The sequence below is a fragment of the Malaya genurostris genome, chromosome 2, assembly GCF_030247185.1.
Source record: "Malaya genurostris strain Urasoe2022 chromosome 2, Malgen_1.1, whole genome shotgun sequence".
NCBI classification, from domain to species: Eukaryota; Metazoa; Arthropoda; class Insecta; order Diptera; family Culicidae; genus Malaya; species Malaya genurostris.
In genome coordinates, this window is record NC_080571.1 from 77,909,697 (window position 1) to 77,926,920 (window position 17,224).

Sequence of the window (17,224 nt, forward strand, 5' to 3'; positions counted from 1 at the left end):
ATTTTCTTGAATTTGGAGTTTTAAAGCAGGTTTATGCTGATTCTTCATTTTGATTTATAAACCTTATGAAGAATGGTCCACTTTGCAGAAACATGCTCTTATAGAGGATTTCAGTAGGTTTTCGTGGAGTTTAAAGTTTTATTGCAAGATTTATTATGTAGCATTGAAGACAGCTACAAGTATTTAATAATATTAAAAATGTTACTTGGGATGGCTGATCCGATTTTCACAAACTTAGATTCAAATGAAAGGTCTTGAGGTCCCATACAAAATTCCTGAATATTATTTGGATCCGACTTCCGGTTCAAGAGTTATGGGGTAAAATGTGCAAAAAAAGAAAATATGTGTTTTAACTTTTCTCATAGATGGCGCGACTGATTTTCACAAACTTAGGTTCAAATGAAAGGTCCTGTGGTCCCATGCGTTATTCCTGAATTTCATGCGGATCCGACTTCCGGATCCGGAAATATAGGGTAAAGTGTGTTAAAAATTGTACACCATCACTGAAAATGGGGAAAAACCTTAAAAAAAATTCTAAATCGACCTCAAATCTTTTCCAATTTGATGGTTTTTATCAGTAGACGGTCAAACAAACCGATTTCGGTTATTCTTTTAAGAATCGAACAAATGTTTTTTTTTGCCTTTCTAATATAGAAAGGTTATGCAATCACTGTGAAAACCGACGTTTGAACCGAGGCCCGGAGGGCCGAGTGTCATATACCATTCGACTCAGTTCGTCGAGTACGCAAAATGTCTGTGTGTGTTTGTGTATGTGAGTGTGTGTGTGTATGTGCGTATTTGTGTATGTAACGTTTTTTTTGCACTAACTTTATGGGGTAAAATGCGCAAAAAAATTAAAATATTTGTTCTAACTTTTCTCATAGATGGCGCGACCGATTTTCACAAACTTAGGTTTAAATGAAAAGTCCTGTGGTCCCATACGTAATTTCTGAATTTCATCCGGATCCGACTTCCGGATCCGGAAATATAGGGTAAAGTGGGTTAAAAATTGTATACCATCACTGAAAAGAGCGAAAAACCGTAAAAAGTTTTCTAAATCGACCTCAAATCTTTTCCAATTGATAGTTTTCATCAGTAGACGGTCAAACAAATCTATTTCGATTATTCTTTTAAGAATCGAAGAAAAATAATTTTGAAGAATACCACAGTATTATATATGACAGTATGATTGATATGAGAAAGGCATCATTACATCACTAGGTGGATTAAAACAGGTTTTTATTTCTGTTTCTGATTTCGGGAGGGGCCAGGGCCCCTCGGGCCCCCCCTCTGGGTACGTGCCTGGTTGTAGCAGTGAAAGTAATTTTCGCTCCGCCCCAAACGCTTCCTCGTAGGAATGTTTGAGAAAGTACTTTGTCTAAATTATTTCAGCTGTGAAAGTTTCCATCATTCTTCGAGGTTGAACATAATCCGGTGATGCCTTTGATAGGCTGTTTTAATTGAATTTTGTAAGCATCCAGTCGAGGCCTTGCGGCGTTTGTTGGAAATTTTCCTGTAGAAACTTCAACGACAGTAGAGAAAACGAACGATATTGTTGTTGTTTTCTCTAAAAAATAGTTTTGTGCGGATGTGTTTATTAATACTCGTTTTTATCTTCTATTCATATTTTCAGATTTTTACTTCGAAAGCGGATCTCCAGTTGCACACGCAGATTCACATGCGCGAAGCAAAACCCTACAAATGTTCCCAATGCAATAAGGCGTTCGCCAACTCCAGCTATCTATCGCAGCATACCCGGATACATTTGGGCATAAAACCGTACCGGTGCGAGATCTGTCAGCGGAAATTCACTCAGCTTTCCCACCTGCAGCAGCACATTCGAACGCACACCGGCGACAAACCGTACAAGTGTCGACACGGCGGCTGTATGAAAGCATTCTCCCAGCTATCCAATCTACAATCGCACTCCCGCTGCCATCAGACGGACAAACCGTTCAAGTGCAACTCGTGCTACAAGTGTTTCTCGGATGAGCCTTCTCTGCTGGAGCACATCCCGAAGCACAAAGAATCCAAACACCTGAAAACGCACATCTGTCAGTACTGTGGAAAGTCCTACACCCAGGAGACGTACCTCTCCAAGCATATGCAGAAACATGCGGAACGAACCGACAAACGACCTCCGATCGGAACACGCAGCAGTAGTAGTTCGCTGAATTTGAACACGGCATCCAGTATTCCACCGGTCATGACGGGGAGTGAGAATCCCTACTGGCCCAAGGTAAGTCCCGATTCGGCGGCCACCATGACGGATGTGATGCAACAGCAACAACCACAACCACAACAACAGACCCAACAACAATCCCAACAACAACAACAGCAACAACCCCAGAGTCACCACGATTTCAGCCTGAACCAACAGGGCAATGGCAATCAGACGGCCAACGGACACAATCCCGGTGGTGATCTGCATCACCATCGCGATGAAAACGTCGAAGATTTGGTAGTCGGCGGTGGCAGACCGAATCCCGCCAACATGAACGGGAATCTCTCACTGCCACCGTCTTCGACCCCGATGTCGGCCGGTAGCTACGACACCAGCAGCATAGCGAAGGCAACCTCCAATTCGGCCTTCACGCCCATCAACGCAATGCCACCGCACTTGAACAGTTTGCAGCATCACCACCAGCTAGCCCAGCGACCGTATCTGTACGATGCGATCAGTTTCCAGAATCAGAAATCGATCAACCAAAGCCCGTCGAATGCGTTCCCGAACCAGCTGATTTCGTTGCATCAGATTAGAAACTATGCCCACCAACCAGGCGGTGGTTTGATGGCCGGCGAACATCTGCTCGGGGTAACCGTCGGTGCGGGTGGGAAAGATAAGGGTTAAGGTATTTGGGAAACTGGAAGATCAACTATCCACCGTTGGCCGTTGATGTTGCGTGCAGGGAACGAATGTTGCTCAGTTTCATTTCATGAATTACAAATGAACGGTACGAATGCAATTACGTATTACGTATTTTTTGGACGACTACCGATGCATATGAAGCATGATTTGCTTGTTTGTTACACGGTTTTGACACACAATGTGTCATTCGGTTTTTACATTCGAAAGTACTTACTCAAAAAGTTAAGTCAATTCGACACATTAAAGTGAAAACGATTCCTTTCAATTTTGCTCGCATGAATTAACATTGATTGTAATGTAATTGATTGTCCATTTTTCGATCTAAACGGGGGATCGTAAATCGAGTTAGTTCGTAAAACAACTTTACTCTATTTAGGATCTACTTCGTGTAAAAAATGTTGTGTAGGGTGAAGTGTTATAATATGCTCCCATTTAAGAAAACATTGAGATTTTCTCAATGTACTGATATGTAATATGAGAATTGATTGATACATTCACAGTTTTTTCGCTTGCCGTAGGCAGAATGCCCCAGAAACCGTAAAATATACCTCACAACAATGATGCAATACGCCCTTTGAAATGTCGATATAGAAGAAAACTAGATAAAGAAGATATTTTTTGCATCAGAAATCAATATGCAATTAATCGATTAATTACAATTGGAAACAAGCATTTTTGATCCTCCCAATGCTACATTTTGTTTTAATAATTGTTACAAATCCTTAAAACAATATTTTAACTCGAAGCTTACTATTGAATCGAAAGTGGGGCATAATGTCCGCAGAGTTACTGTTATGAGAAAATTCGTACATCAAAGAAATAGCTTTGTTCCTTTGGATTTTTATACTGTAAACAGAGAACTGCTAAATGTTAATTACTAAGTAGCCATCGACCATTAGACGTTTTAAGCGCTATTCACAATATTCCGAGACGTATCCGGAACGGGACTGGACCGGATCCCGTCCGGGTTACGCTTCAAATTTGTTTAATGCAGCTCCATGTGAATATTCTCACCAGACCGTGTCGTACCCGTGTCTGTGACGACACACGTCCGAAGCATGGTCAAAGCATGCGTTGATTCAAAGACACTAAAGCTTGCTTCAGATAGAATTGGAACAAAGACAATTGCCTGTATTTCAGTTATTTGTTATTGAATTCAAGATCTTTTTTATACAAATGTAGCATTTTCTTCATACTTGTAAGAAAAAATACGGATAAAATTATTCGTCGCGGTTTCGAAGGAATTCTCGAATTTTTCCTGTAACACGGCTCATTAGGCGGCGCACACCATCTTCCTCCATCGTTTTAGTTATCTTATTCCACCAGGTCTTCATCTGATTGATGACTTTGACAACCTTTCCCTATGCCTTGAGTCTCCTCTTCATGATTACCCAGTATTTCTCAATAGGGCGGAACTGGGGGCAGTTGGGTGGGTTAAGGTTTTTCGGAACAAACTGGACCCCTTTCTCTGCATACCATGCATGCTTGCCAAATCTTGCCAAAACATTACGGGATGGTCGTGGGATCGAATGAACGGCAAAATTCGTTTTTGGAGACACTCTTTTTGGTATAGTTCCGATGTCATTGTCCTATTTGTAACGAAAACTTTCGTTTTTTTTGCCACAGGTGCAAATGCACTGCCAAATCACAAATTTTCTTGCAAATTTGTCGGCAAAAACAAATTTAAATTTGGCTGGAACGTCTCCCCGAGCCGTTGCCAAGTAAAATTTTTGACCTGGGATTTGCCCGAAGTCGCACACCTTCTTCGTCCATCGGAACCTTGACATAGGTTTCATCTTCCATCAGAAGACACTCGTCGAACTTGGTCAGCACCTGGTCATATAGTTTCCGAGCACGAATTTTGACCACACTATTCTGTTTTATGGTCCGATTTGGCTGTTTGCTAGCTCGATACGACTGGATTCCTTCCCGGAGTCGAATTCTCCTCACGGTACTATGGGAAGCACCGAATTTTCTGGCCAAATCACGGTCCGACAGATTAGGATTCCTCTTAATCGTCTTCAAAATCTTATCACGTAGTTTCCGGTCGACAGTTCCACTCCGACGATTGGCTTGAGGCTTCCGAATCGTCGTCAATGTTTCCTTATACCGTTTGATAATGCGCCATACGGTAATTCTGGACAATTTCAGCTGTTTAGCTAGCGTAGATGCAGACCACAATGGATTTTCCAAATAACTGTTAACAATTTTTTCCCTTCTTTCGGCTTCCATGTTGATTGTTTACAAAGTACAGTCGATTTGCGGAATGTCAAAAATCATACGTGAAGCTGACAAAATTCCCGACACGTGGGCGCCAAGAACTTCCAAATCCGTCCATCAGGAGTGCCACAATATGAGCAAAAGTTTGTTCCAATTCTAAATGAAGCAAACTTTATTGGCAAGTACTTGATTGTTACATGCTTTCCATGCAAGGCTCCAAGACACAGAGCAAAAATTCCGCAAAAATCGTTAGCAATCTTCTTTCTGTTCTTCTAATTGGTTTCGGTATTGCATCGTCGATCATTTTTCGGTAATTACACGACATATCTCGTGAACAATCTGGTAGACAGTCCCAAGTCTGTAACTAAATGCTATGGTTTTTTGCGTGTCTCCTGTTGCTAAATATCTGAAATCGTGAGACGAACGCAAACTATAAGCTATCACAAAATCGTTATACAATTTTTGATTGGAGTTTTTTTTTTATTTACAAAGATATCTTGCTGCTGTCTTAAACAAACTGCCAGCCTCTCTAGGGGAGTAACTGCTAATCGGAATGTAGTGAAATGCTTTTTAATATACGGACGAATTTTACTCAACAGCGAGTTGAAACAGGCTTCTGACATTCGGAAATATTCCTTGATCTCGTCATCCACAAGCTGCTTATATAGGGTGGTGAATTCACCCTCAACTGCTCTTTTTCGCCAAAATTCGTGCACCCAAATCTTCTTCCATTTTTTTTTTGTTTTTAAACTGCTGATTATCTTCGTCATTCAGAGCAATTGCAATTACGGCCAATTCTTCGTTGGAAAAATGTGCCATTTTCGTGAGGAACAGAAAAACATCAAATGCAACGATTGTGTATGTTACTAATAGCAACGGCAGCGACACGGAATGATGAGAATATTTTTCAAATAAATCCCGGCACGTTGCAGTCCCGTTCCAGATACGTCACGGCCTAGTGTGAATAGCGCTTTATACGATTAAAATGCTTGCTTAGTCGAAGCAAAACCTTACATCGGAAAGCTGCCTAATGTTTTTTTTTTAGTTTTTTCATATTTTACAGCAAACGACAACTTCCAAATTTCAATAGCAGAAAGATCTTACGATTTTGATTGGAAAAGTATTGAATACTTAAAATAGTAAGCGGGGGTGTTTTGGCAATCAGGGCCATTTTATACTCTTAACCCCATTCATAAGGAATATTTTCGCAACGGATGTGTAGGTGCTAGAAAATTATATTTGGGGTAGTTTCAAAATGCAATATGGCAACTTGCGGTCTATCAGTATTCCTTAAGGTACGATTACATTAGCCAGTTTATCTGCACAAACTTGTGCAGTTTGGCTGTATCATAGTGTAATCGGTTCGCAGTTGTCTGCAAGCAGTCAAAATCGGCTTGACTATCCATCTGTATGCAGTCAAAGTGTGCAGATTATCTGTGACCATGTAATCACAGTGTGATCATAGTCGACAGACAAACAGTTGATGACTGTACAGACAAATTTGACTGTTTCAGAAACTGTTGTGCAGAAGTTGTCTGCCACAGATTCTATGACATAGTCAAACATAAAAACTGTCAAAGTATTGACTGTCGGCAGTCAAACTTGACTGTTGCAGTAATTTAACTGTGAATAGTGTAATCACATTGCCAGACCAAATATAAACTGCCGAAAAATTACTTGTCTGTGGCAGATAAACTGTGACAGATAAACTGGCTAATCTGATCGTAGCTTTAGAAACCCTTAGTGAATACAACAGGTTATGCGAGGCACGTCTAGAAAGTAAGTGTAATAAAATCATTTAGGGTTGTTAAAACAAAAACATACTTGATTACACTTGTACTTGTGTTATTTTTCGGCATACTACTGTGGGCAAAAAATAGTAAGACTTTGTTCAAAAATTCAAAATTTTTCTTATTCTTCCAAATCTTTTTTGTCCCTCTCAAAGTAATTGCAATTATTCCAATCCTCGAAGCAGTCGTTGAAGCGGAATAGCCTTTAATGCGCGTAGCGATTCACGTTTCATGTCTTCAAGTGACTTAAAACGGTTTTCCCGGGGCAGTCGTTTGAGTTTACTGAACAGCCAGAAGTCACACGGAGCTAAATCAGGCGATTATGGCTGTTGCAAAACAATATTGGTTGAATTTTAGGCGAAAATGTCACGAAGAATCATTGCAGTATGCGACGGTCTCGAAAACAGAAAATTATTGCATTTGATGTTCAGTACGACTAAATTTATTGCACATCAATTGATAATCACATTGAGATTGTTACAATTCTTTTTTTGCTGTGAACAAATTTGTTGTGCCGCCAGTATACGCATATTTCCTTGCCCCATAGATTACACTTCGCCTTTCGTGACTTTTGGTCCACGTCATAGAATTTCCGCACGCCATTTCACATTTCACTTATTTTCTCAACAATTTCCATTATTACTTTGCTATTAGGCGTACTGAAAGAGAGTGCAATGAGTGTGAAAAATTGAAAAGATTGAATCCTCTGAGAGTATGATCTTTATGTGCGTGTTTTGTACATTGCGCTATCTTTCAGTGCACCAGTGGGACGAAGCGAGATTGTCAAGAACGAATTTCAACGACGTCTAGTCCATGTCATACCAATGCATGCGCGAGCTTGGCACTTCGTCGAAGCCGAAGAAATAAAAATGTTCCATTGGGGGCGGGTATGGCGTGATGCCTTTCACGCAGCCCACCTGGGCTCGATTCCCAAGCCCACACATACGGTTAGAACATTTTTCTTTCCCGAAGAGGCGAATGACCTTAAGGTTAAAGCCTCTATACATGAAACAAAAAAAATATTCCGTTGTAATGGGTATTGAGACTTCAATCTGTAAGTATCGAGACCAAAAGTATCGGTACTAACAATATCGCTCTGATGCGATATCGATACCAAAAATACCCGATTCTTGAAACAAAATATCGATAACTCAAAGTAAACAGAAAAAAAAAGAATTGTAACAATCTCTATGTGATTATCAATTTATGTAAATGAAATTAAACGTACTGAACATCAATACAATAATTTTTTGTTTCCGAGAAATATTACAGATAAATCACACGTTATTACATCGAAACAACGTATTGAGTACATTACATCACCTTAACTGAATACTGTATATGATTCTGATATAAAAAAATATCATCTTTTCGTGTTTTATTACAACCTTTAGAACGACATCAAGATTGTTGTGATATTATATCGTAATCGCTAAGTAGTGAGTAGTGATGTGCAGCAATTTGGATGTAATATCACAAATGTATTGGTGCCGTTCTAAAGGTTGTAATATTACACGAAAATATGCATAAATTCCTATCAAAATCGTCCAAGTATTCATTCAAGCTGATGTAATCTACTCAATACGTTGCTTCGTTGTAATAACGTGTGATTTATTTGTAACATTTCTAGAAAACAGAAAATTATTGTATTTGATGATCAGTAAGTCTAATTTTTTTTTCACATCGAGATTGTTTTGTCGTGTATACGACTTACTTTACTATGGGGTTCCTTTTCAAAATTTACCCACTGAGAGAGTGATAAGTTTTTGATCGTGAATGTCTCTTGTTGTATCTAACGGATCAACATATTTTTTTCTACTTGCCATCGGAAATATGATCACAATTTTATGATAAAATTTTCAGTTGTGCGACATAATCTCAAACAGTTCAAAATTTAACTTTTCTGAAATGTTTGGTATAAACGAGTATCAAAGAGAATAATACATAAGGCGCGTTTGCCTTTCTCGTATTTTGAAAATTCGTAGCTCAGTGATCTGTGGAAGAATTTATATAATCTAACTACCAATAGAATCGAAATTTTTCAACTTAAACGTGTATAGCAAAAGCATTGAAGTATTTCAATAGTACACTATTGAAAAATCTGTCTCATTTGACCCATGTCAACACCAGCCAAACAGAACGCGTTCTGAGGAAGAGAACAAAATATTTGCTGCTGTACAACAAATCGTTCGAGAAAAATGTTCCGAAAAGTAATGAATATCGTAGTGAGTTCCTCAATTTGGTCCTTCTGCATGCTAGAAACGAATCCCTATAGCATATTGATAGTTTCTTTCAATAAATTATGCAAATCCGAAATGAAATAATTGACATTAAAATTCTGTTTGCGGCTTTTGTATAGCCGTTAGGACCGCCCATTAGTGAAAAAGCTACATACGAAATCACGTAAAAGAAAGCTCCTAACAAAAATTGAATCAGTTTGGATTCTATCGCCAATGCGAGCAGATGTATTTTGTGCCGTTCGCAAAGCTAGTTTCGCTTCCGACCAAAGCGATTACGTCACAGCTGCCAGTTATTTGCATGAATGAAAAAGCAACGGTGGAGAGCATTACAAAAAAAATCAGCCTTTCTAATGGCTCTAAAAGTTTTCTGAAGAACTATTAGGATTTGTTGTTAGCAAATCGAAAGGAAATATCCTCAGTTTAGTGCAAATCTAGAACAGTTTGGTTAGATTTTTGCACTTTTCGCTGTGTGAAATTCACAGTAATCGAGATCAAGTGAAGCCTAAATGTGGAAAAAGGGAATGCTTGCATAATTCATACAATTGATCAACTAATTGATATTCGGAAGTGTTAAGGAACATGTCAGTTGTTTTCGTATTCACGACATCCAGTTATGTCTCTGACATTACCCACCCGCCTTTTTTTGCTGTGTATCGACTCGGTATCGGACATCCCTACCAGTCACCTGCTCGTCCGTTGAATGCTTGTTCCCACCCCTGTGCACCTTAAGGGTAGTGAAGAAATGGAAATCTAAATGGGCCAGGTCAGAGAATTACGGGGGGAATGTGGTTCAGAACATCCCATCCAAAAGACTCCAGGAGGTTCTTCGTGGCGTTGGCCGTGTGAGGTCCGACGTTGCCGCGTAGCTAGCAAACACTCTTCGTCGGCATGGCCCTGCTTTTATTCTGAATAGATCTTTTCAATTTTATTCACGTATCACAGTAGCTTTTCCTTTCGCCAATCTCGTATCCAGGATTTCTTTTCAGGAGGGCCCCCCATAAAAGAAATAACTCATCTAACTTTATTATTCTTTATGTTTCTAGTTCTAAGAGTTACTCTACTGCCTTTTGTCTCTTAAATGCGTAAGTGCAGATTCAAAAGTACGAATCAATTAAAAACAGTTTCCGAACATACGTTCTACACCTTCATTGAACATAACTCAAAATTGAGTGACACATCACTTAAATTCATTAAAAGTGCACGTACTCTAAACATGAGTTACCACTTATCTACCCATTTTTGAGTTAAGGGACGATTGTCAAAACTTGAGTAATTTTTACTCAAAATAAGAAAAAAATATTTGGTTTAAAATTTGAGTAAGTTCAACTCAAAATTTGTGTTCCTTGCCCTCAAAATGAAGAAACTTTTCTTCGTTATTTTCATATACAAAGTTATTCTTCTTTTTTTTGAATGCGCAAAATAGTGATTCAAAACCGTTTCCTTTTGAACGGTTTGGAATCAAAATTGAATTATTTTGATATCCTTATGTTGGACTTTTCACTAAGCATAATTGAAACCACAAAACATCGATGATTGACGTTGATTCATGTTTTCAAAACCGGATCTAGAAACGGCAATGGAAAACGACGTATTCTTGCATTCTTTATTTCGATAAGAATATTCCGAAAATGAAAACGCTCTGAAGTGCAAGAAGTATTTTTTTTCACTCAAATGTTTAAAAACACAACGCTTACTCTAATGTAGGAATAAATACGAAAGAACTCATGGCAACGAGTTTACTTTACTCAAATCCATACTCAAATTTTGACATATTGTTCAGGCCCGTACCCAGGATTTCGTTTCGAGAGGGGCCCAAAGATAAAAAAACATTAAGGTTACTGAAGATTGTTTATGTACCCAATTTTCGGAGTGCCTTTTACGGGTGTTTTTAACAGACACATTAAACTTTTCCACTGGAACTGTTATTGTATTACATTTCTTTACGTTAACTGTCTTGTAACAAATGTTTGAGATCTTCTAAATAATTCTGTAACAAATGTTTGAGATCTTCTAAATAATTCTGTAACAAATGTTTGAGATCTTCTAAATAATTATATGTCGTTTTTGATTTCGGGAGGAGCCAGGGCCCCTCGGGCCCCCCCTCTGGGTACGTGACTGATATTGTTCCAGTTTATGAACTTGAGTTATCGCAACTCAAACAATGAGTTATGTTCAAAGAGCGTGTATGGAGACATTCACACATAACGTCACCTACATGGAACGTCTTGACGGGCGGAACGTGTGAACGTTTGGGTAAAGAAAGTATTAAACTAATTTGGACGGAAGCTGACGGTGACGGATGGAGACAAATCGTCAGAACCGTACATTACTCGTCTTTCAAAAATACAAAAAATAGAACGGCAGCGTATACCAGTTTTAAATTTGATAGTAGAACTGTAAAATTAAGGGCATGTTCAGGAGTGTTCTAGTTCTAGATGCAGAATTTATGTCAGTTTAAAAATCCTAATTTAGAAATTATAACAAAATATACTGGCAGCCCCAGCAGCGTTTTATCGGTGTTTCAAATATAGAAAAAATAGAACGGCAGCGTATACCAGTTTTAAATTTGACAGTACACGCTCTTTAAATATAACTCATGGTTTGAGTTGCGATCATTTAAATTCATAAACTGGAACAATATGTCAAAATTTGAGTATTTTGAAAAAAAATTTTTTCCTTATTTTGAGTAAAAATACTCAAATTTTGAAAGCTTCGTCTCATAACTCAAACATGAGTAGATAGATGGTAACTCAACAGTAGAGTACTTGAACTTTTTATTAATTTGAGTGGTGTGTCACTCAATTTTGAGTTATGTTGAATGAGAGTGTAGAACTGTTCGAACCCACTTTAAAAATAAACTGAAAATCAGCACCAAAACGTAATCGGGAAAAACGAAGAAAACGAGTTGACAATTCAGTCCGCATCTTCTCACTTTATGCCGAATGATTTCCGAATCAACCGGTTGTAGGCGAAATTCATTCGGAATCGGTTGTTGCACTGGAATTGGAATTGATTCGGAATTCCACATTGCATTCCGAATGAAAATTTCTCGCCGATTCGGGATTGATTCGGAATCCATTCGGATCTGATAATGTGGGTACGTTTGTTCCAGAGATGCCAAGTTCACAGAATAATCTGTATTTCTGTATTTCAAGATTTTAATGACACAGATTTCTTAAATCGATCACAGATTGGCAATGTGCCCCAAAAAAAGTTCAATTTACTAGGGAAAACAGAGAGAAAAAGAATATCCGACAGAGCGGTAGTAGCGAAGTAGCCAGACCAAAATGATTCCGATCAGCTATTATGTTACGGGAAACGTGCACAGTTTTGCACAGACAGTTTTTGGCTTGGACACAGATTTTTGAATAAATGACCTGGCATTCCTGGTTTGTTTTAGTTTCAGTTCATTTATAGATCTTGCATATAAAGCTTCCAGTTGCTGAATTTGCTCTTACAAAGCAACGCGAATGTTTATTTCAAAACTATATCTCGGTTGATTTTCCAGAAGGCCGTAACAGCAAGTGACAGTTTCTGTTTGTTCACTCTCTCTTTCGATTATTGTGATGTGATCTACAGAGATTTTCTTGGATTTCACAGTTCTGTTTGGAAGTCGAACGTTTCGAGCATCTTTCTATGCAAAGAGTTAAGTGATAAACGTGTAAACCGCTTGGTAATTAATAGCACAGATAACAGATATACAGGCTCGAACAAAATTTTTCAAAATCCTGTGTAAATTTCGAATTTTCTATACGTTGGAAACACTACTGTCACCTACTCGACTATTCGCCGCGATCTTTCAAAACGTTCCACTACGTTCCAGAACGACAACAAAATCCTCCTGCCTGTTACATAAATATTCGAACAATAACAATTTTAGGACTTATCACACGATTTCCTTAAGTGTTAGAGACAAATTTATTTCCATGTCGCATAAATCACACGAAAATTCGATCGGAATAAAACAATACTAAAATTGTCATTTTAACCAACAGCAAAACAAAAATCTAGCGTGAAGTGAATGTTGCACCCAAAATTGTGGCTCATGTGAAAGCGGCACCCAAATCGTGGTGACACCTCGTGTCGATCGTGGTGACATCTGCAAGTGTTCGCCACGCTGATTGAGCAAATTTTACACACAGTTCATATGTGAGCCTGTATGTCTGTTATCTGTGATAGAAGAGAAAGTAAACAAAGATAAACTGTCACTTGCTGTTACGGCCTTCTGGAAAATCTACCGAGATATATACTGCACAGTAATGGCACAGTAATGCACTTTGCGTTTCAGAACACCGTTTCTAAAATCATGCAACATCAACAGTCAACTTTCGTCAAAAAGAAACATAATATTCCTGTAAATTTGTTATACAATTATTGTGACGAGGCCCTATGAGGTGTAAATGTTCCTTAGATTTTATGACAAGCGATTGCCATGGACCCCTACAGAGACACTGGCAACACTGTATGTAAATGAATACTGAATATTAAGACCACAATTGAGAATTTATTTAAAATGTAAGAAAAAAAACAATTGAGCACGAAAAGAATAGGGTGCGAACACAACTCACAAGTTAAGTTTAAATTTGTTTCCATTTTCTGTGCTGAGCATTTATCCTGCAACTGATCCCACTTGTTTAGGTTTTGTAAGATATATACATGTAAGACAAATGAAAATCAAATTTTAGTTGCAATCACTGCTCAATAGTAAATGTTAATTTTTTTTTCTCGAATACCGAGTAAAGCAGGAGTCTCTTACTAAGTAAATTTATCGACCGTCCAACTGCTGGAACAATATCATATTTTTCTGCGTGTGTTCTGTTACTGAGAAAAAAAAGGGAAATAATTGAAACGAACACAAAATATCCAAAACGCCCCACTTCGGGGGTGAGTAACTATTTCTATCGAACGTCCAGTGACACCGTTGCAGATTATCGCCGGATATAATAAATAGCAAAACCAAAACATGAGAGTAAATTTATTCTATTGAACTTAAATATCCGAATAACTAGTACCAGTAACGTGAAATGCATTCAAATTAAATCAAATCATTCTGCTAAACCTAATATCTGTGTAATAAAATGACACGTGTATTTTCCGAAAACTGTGATAAATTAAAGAAAATATTTCATAAACTGAGGAAGTAAGACAACTCTGCTCATGAATGCGGAATGGGTTAGTTTAAGGCTGAGTCAAAATCAGTATCGCATACGAAATGTATTGTTTTAGTTCAAGTTTTGTCGCATTTAAATGTTTCAGTTGAATAGCATTTCCAGTGTAGAGAAGTAAGTTCGCATTTTTGTTAGCGGTAGTGTAACCAAAAACAATCCGCACCCCGGTTGCTTTGTGTTTTCGCGTTTCGTCGCACTGAATTCAGTTCTTATTCATCCGTTGCACAACACCGAGGCGAAACGGTTCCCAAAAATTTTCCTGCAAACTCAATTTGAACTTCACAGTAATATCGAACGAAAACATAAACACACTTTAGAACAAATTAACTTTTCGTCGTAAAACTAGGTGTAAACACAAAAGAAAAATGCAGCAGCAAAAAGTTAAGCAAAACCGACAGTGAAATTTATAAAAAAAAAACAAACACAAACGTAAATAAAATAACTATAATTTTAAAGTAAATGACGAACGAGCAGAACAGAAAGACACTATAGGTAAGAAACTAAGCTGCAATTATATTTATAAACGATAGGATACTAGAAGCAACGAGCAGCTCTTACTGGACGAGAGCAGTTTTACGGCTAAAGCCTTCCTTCAAAAAAAAATAAGGAGCTGATAAAAAAATACAGTTTTGAACTTGATGCAAAGAAAATCTATTCCATTCGTACATTAAAGAAGTGAAATCTCTATTTCTAGTAATAGTCTGGAGTACTGTAGTGACAGGAGAAAAAAATAACAGAAAAAATCACGCAATCACGCAATGATGAATACGATTGCATATTTTATGATTTACACCATTCGCAATTGTACATCTTTTGACCTATTGTAAACAGTTTCGAAAATCAAACGATTAAAATAAAACCTAATAAATGTATGTAAATTTGTTGGTTTTTTTTTCTTACGGCTGCGAACGACACGATACGAAAGAAATCCCACGTTAAATCCGACCACCAATTGACAACCTATTGGAACTTTTTGCGTGGGGTGTTTTCTTTGACCGACAGTAGTAAAAGAATTTACACAGAAGAAATTTCAACTAATGGTCGGAAATTGAAGTTTTTTTTCCAAATAAAATAATTCAGTTTCGGAAGATTACTATAGAACTGTTAAAAATAACCACGAGCAGGGTTATTCAAAAATAATATTTGGTTGAAATTTTACAGTCGAGCAGTTATTTTGTTGTCGTCAAAACGGCAAAATAACTGCTCGACTGTCAAATTTTAACTAAAAGTTCAAATAATTCGCGAGATGGCTCACAACCTTAGTTATGGAAAACAGCATTAGTTATGGAAAAGATAATTTAATATATTTTTAGCATTATCTCTCCGGTAAATTACTCATACGAAACTATTTTTTGATCGAATTTTGATCGATTCTTTTCTCAAGAAATTTTTTATCAACTTTTAGCCGGTCCTCAATTATTTAAGCAGTTTTTCCTTTCAATCGAAATTCACCCGTTCCATGAATTTTTCTAGTAGTTTTCTTTTAGAAGATTTTAGAGTAGTTTTACAAGCAGCTTTTGAAGTAGTTTTTCGAGCAATTTTTTCAAACGTTTTTATTAATCGACTTTTAGTCGTTCTTTGAGCAGCAGTTTGAGTATTTTTTTTTTAAATAAACTTTTAGCCGTTCCAAAAGCAGTTTTCAAACAGATTTTCGAACAATTTTCTGAACAGTTTTCTTAACAGCTTTTTAGTCGATTTTCAATTATTCCTCGAGTAGTTTTTTAGTCAAGTAATTTTTCGAGCAGTTTTTTCAAGCAGTTTTTCAAGCAAATTTTTAAACAGTTTTTTCTAGCAGTTGTTTAATCGGAGTTTCCGAGAAGTTTTCTTATGCCGTTTTCAGTCGACTTATAAGTAGGACATATTCCAAGTAGTTTTTCGAGCAATTTTTTTTCCAATTGATTTTTAATCAGTCCACTTTCAAGTAGTTTTGCAAGCAATTTTTTACGCAGTTTTTTTTCAATCAACTTTAAGCCGTTCCTCGAGCAGTTTTTTCAATCGGCTTTTAGCCATTTTAAGAGCATTTTTAGCCGTTTCAAGAGCAGTTTTTTCAATCGGCTTTTAGCCATTTTAAGAGCATTTTTAGCCGTTTCAAGAGCAGTTTTTCCGAACAGTTTTCTTTTTCAATCTACTGTTAGTCAATCCAAGAGCATTATAAGCCGTTCTAAGGCTGTGAACCATTTCACGGTTAATTTGTTAACTTTTTGCCTTTCTCATATAGAAAGGTTATGCAATCACTGTGAAAACCGACTTTTGAACCGAGACCCGGAGGGCCGAGTGTCATATACCATTCGACTCAGTTCGTCGAGTACGCAAAATGTCTGTGTGTGTGTGTGTGTGTGTGTGTGTGTGTGTGTGTGTGCGAATGTGTGTATGTAACGTTTCTTTGCACTAACTTTTCTCAGAGATGGCTGAACCGATTTTCACAAACTTAAATTCAAATTAAAGGTCTTGATGTCCCATAAAAAAATCCTGAATATTGTTTGGATCCGACTTCTGGTTAGGGAGTTATGTGGTAAAATGTGCAAAAAAATTAAAATATGTTTTGTAACTTTTCTCATAGATGGCGCGACCGATTTTCACAAACTTAGATTCAAATGAAAGGTCCTGTGGTCCCATACGTAATTCCTGAATTTCATGCGGATCCAACTTCCGGATCCGGAAATATAGGGTAAAGTGTGTTAAAAGTTGTACACCATCACTGAAAATGGGGAAAAACCTTAAAAAAAATTTAAATCGACCTCAAATGTTTTCCAATTCCAATTTATTAATCTTGTGGTCATTCCAAGAGCAGTTTTTTGAGAAGATTTTCGATGAGTTTTTCCGAGAAGTTTTCTGAACAGTTTTTTGAGCAGTCGATTCTAAGAGCAAATTCAGCAGCTGCAAGATAAATATGGGTGGTCTATAATGTAAATGAAACTGAAACAAACGTATCCCCAG

The 17,224-nt window shown here is 37.5% G+C and overlaps 1 protein-coding gene across 3 annotated transcripts in view; it reads left to right on the plus strand.

Annotated features, from left to right (window-relative positions):
• LOC131432590 (zinc finger protein rotund-like) overlaps positions 1–14,709 on the plus strand; it is a 310,007-nt gene extending 295,298 nt beyond the window's left edge. For all 3 annotated transcript variants that reach the window (XM_058598946.1, XM_058598944.1, XM_058598945.1), the window contains one exon: positions 1,634–14,709. In XM_058598946.1, coding sequence (XP_058454929.1) covers positions 1,634–2,851 — 1,218 coding nt within the window. In that variant the 3' untranslated portion in view covers positions 2,852–14,709. The remainder of the gene's footprint in view (positions 1–1,633) is intronic.
• The last annotated feature ends 2,515 nt before the right edge of the window (positions 14,710–17,224 follow it).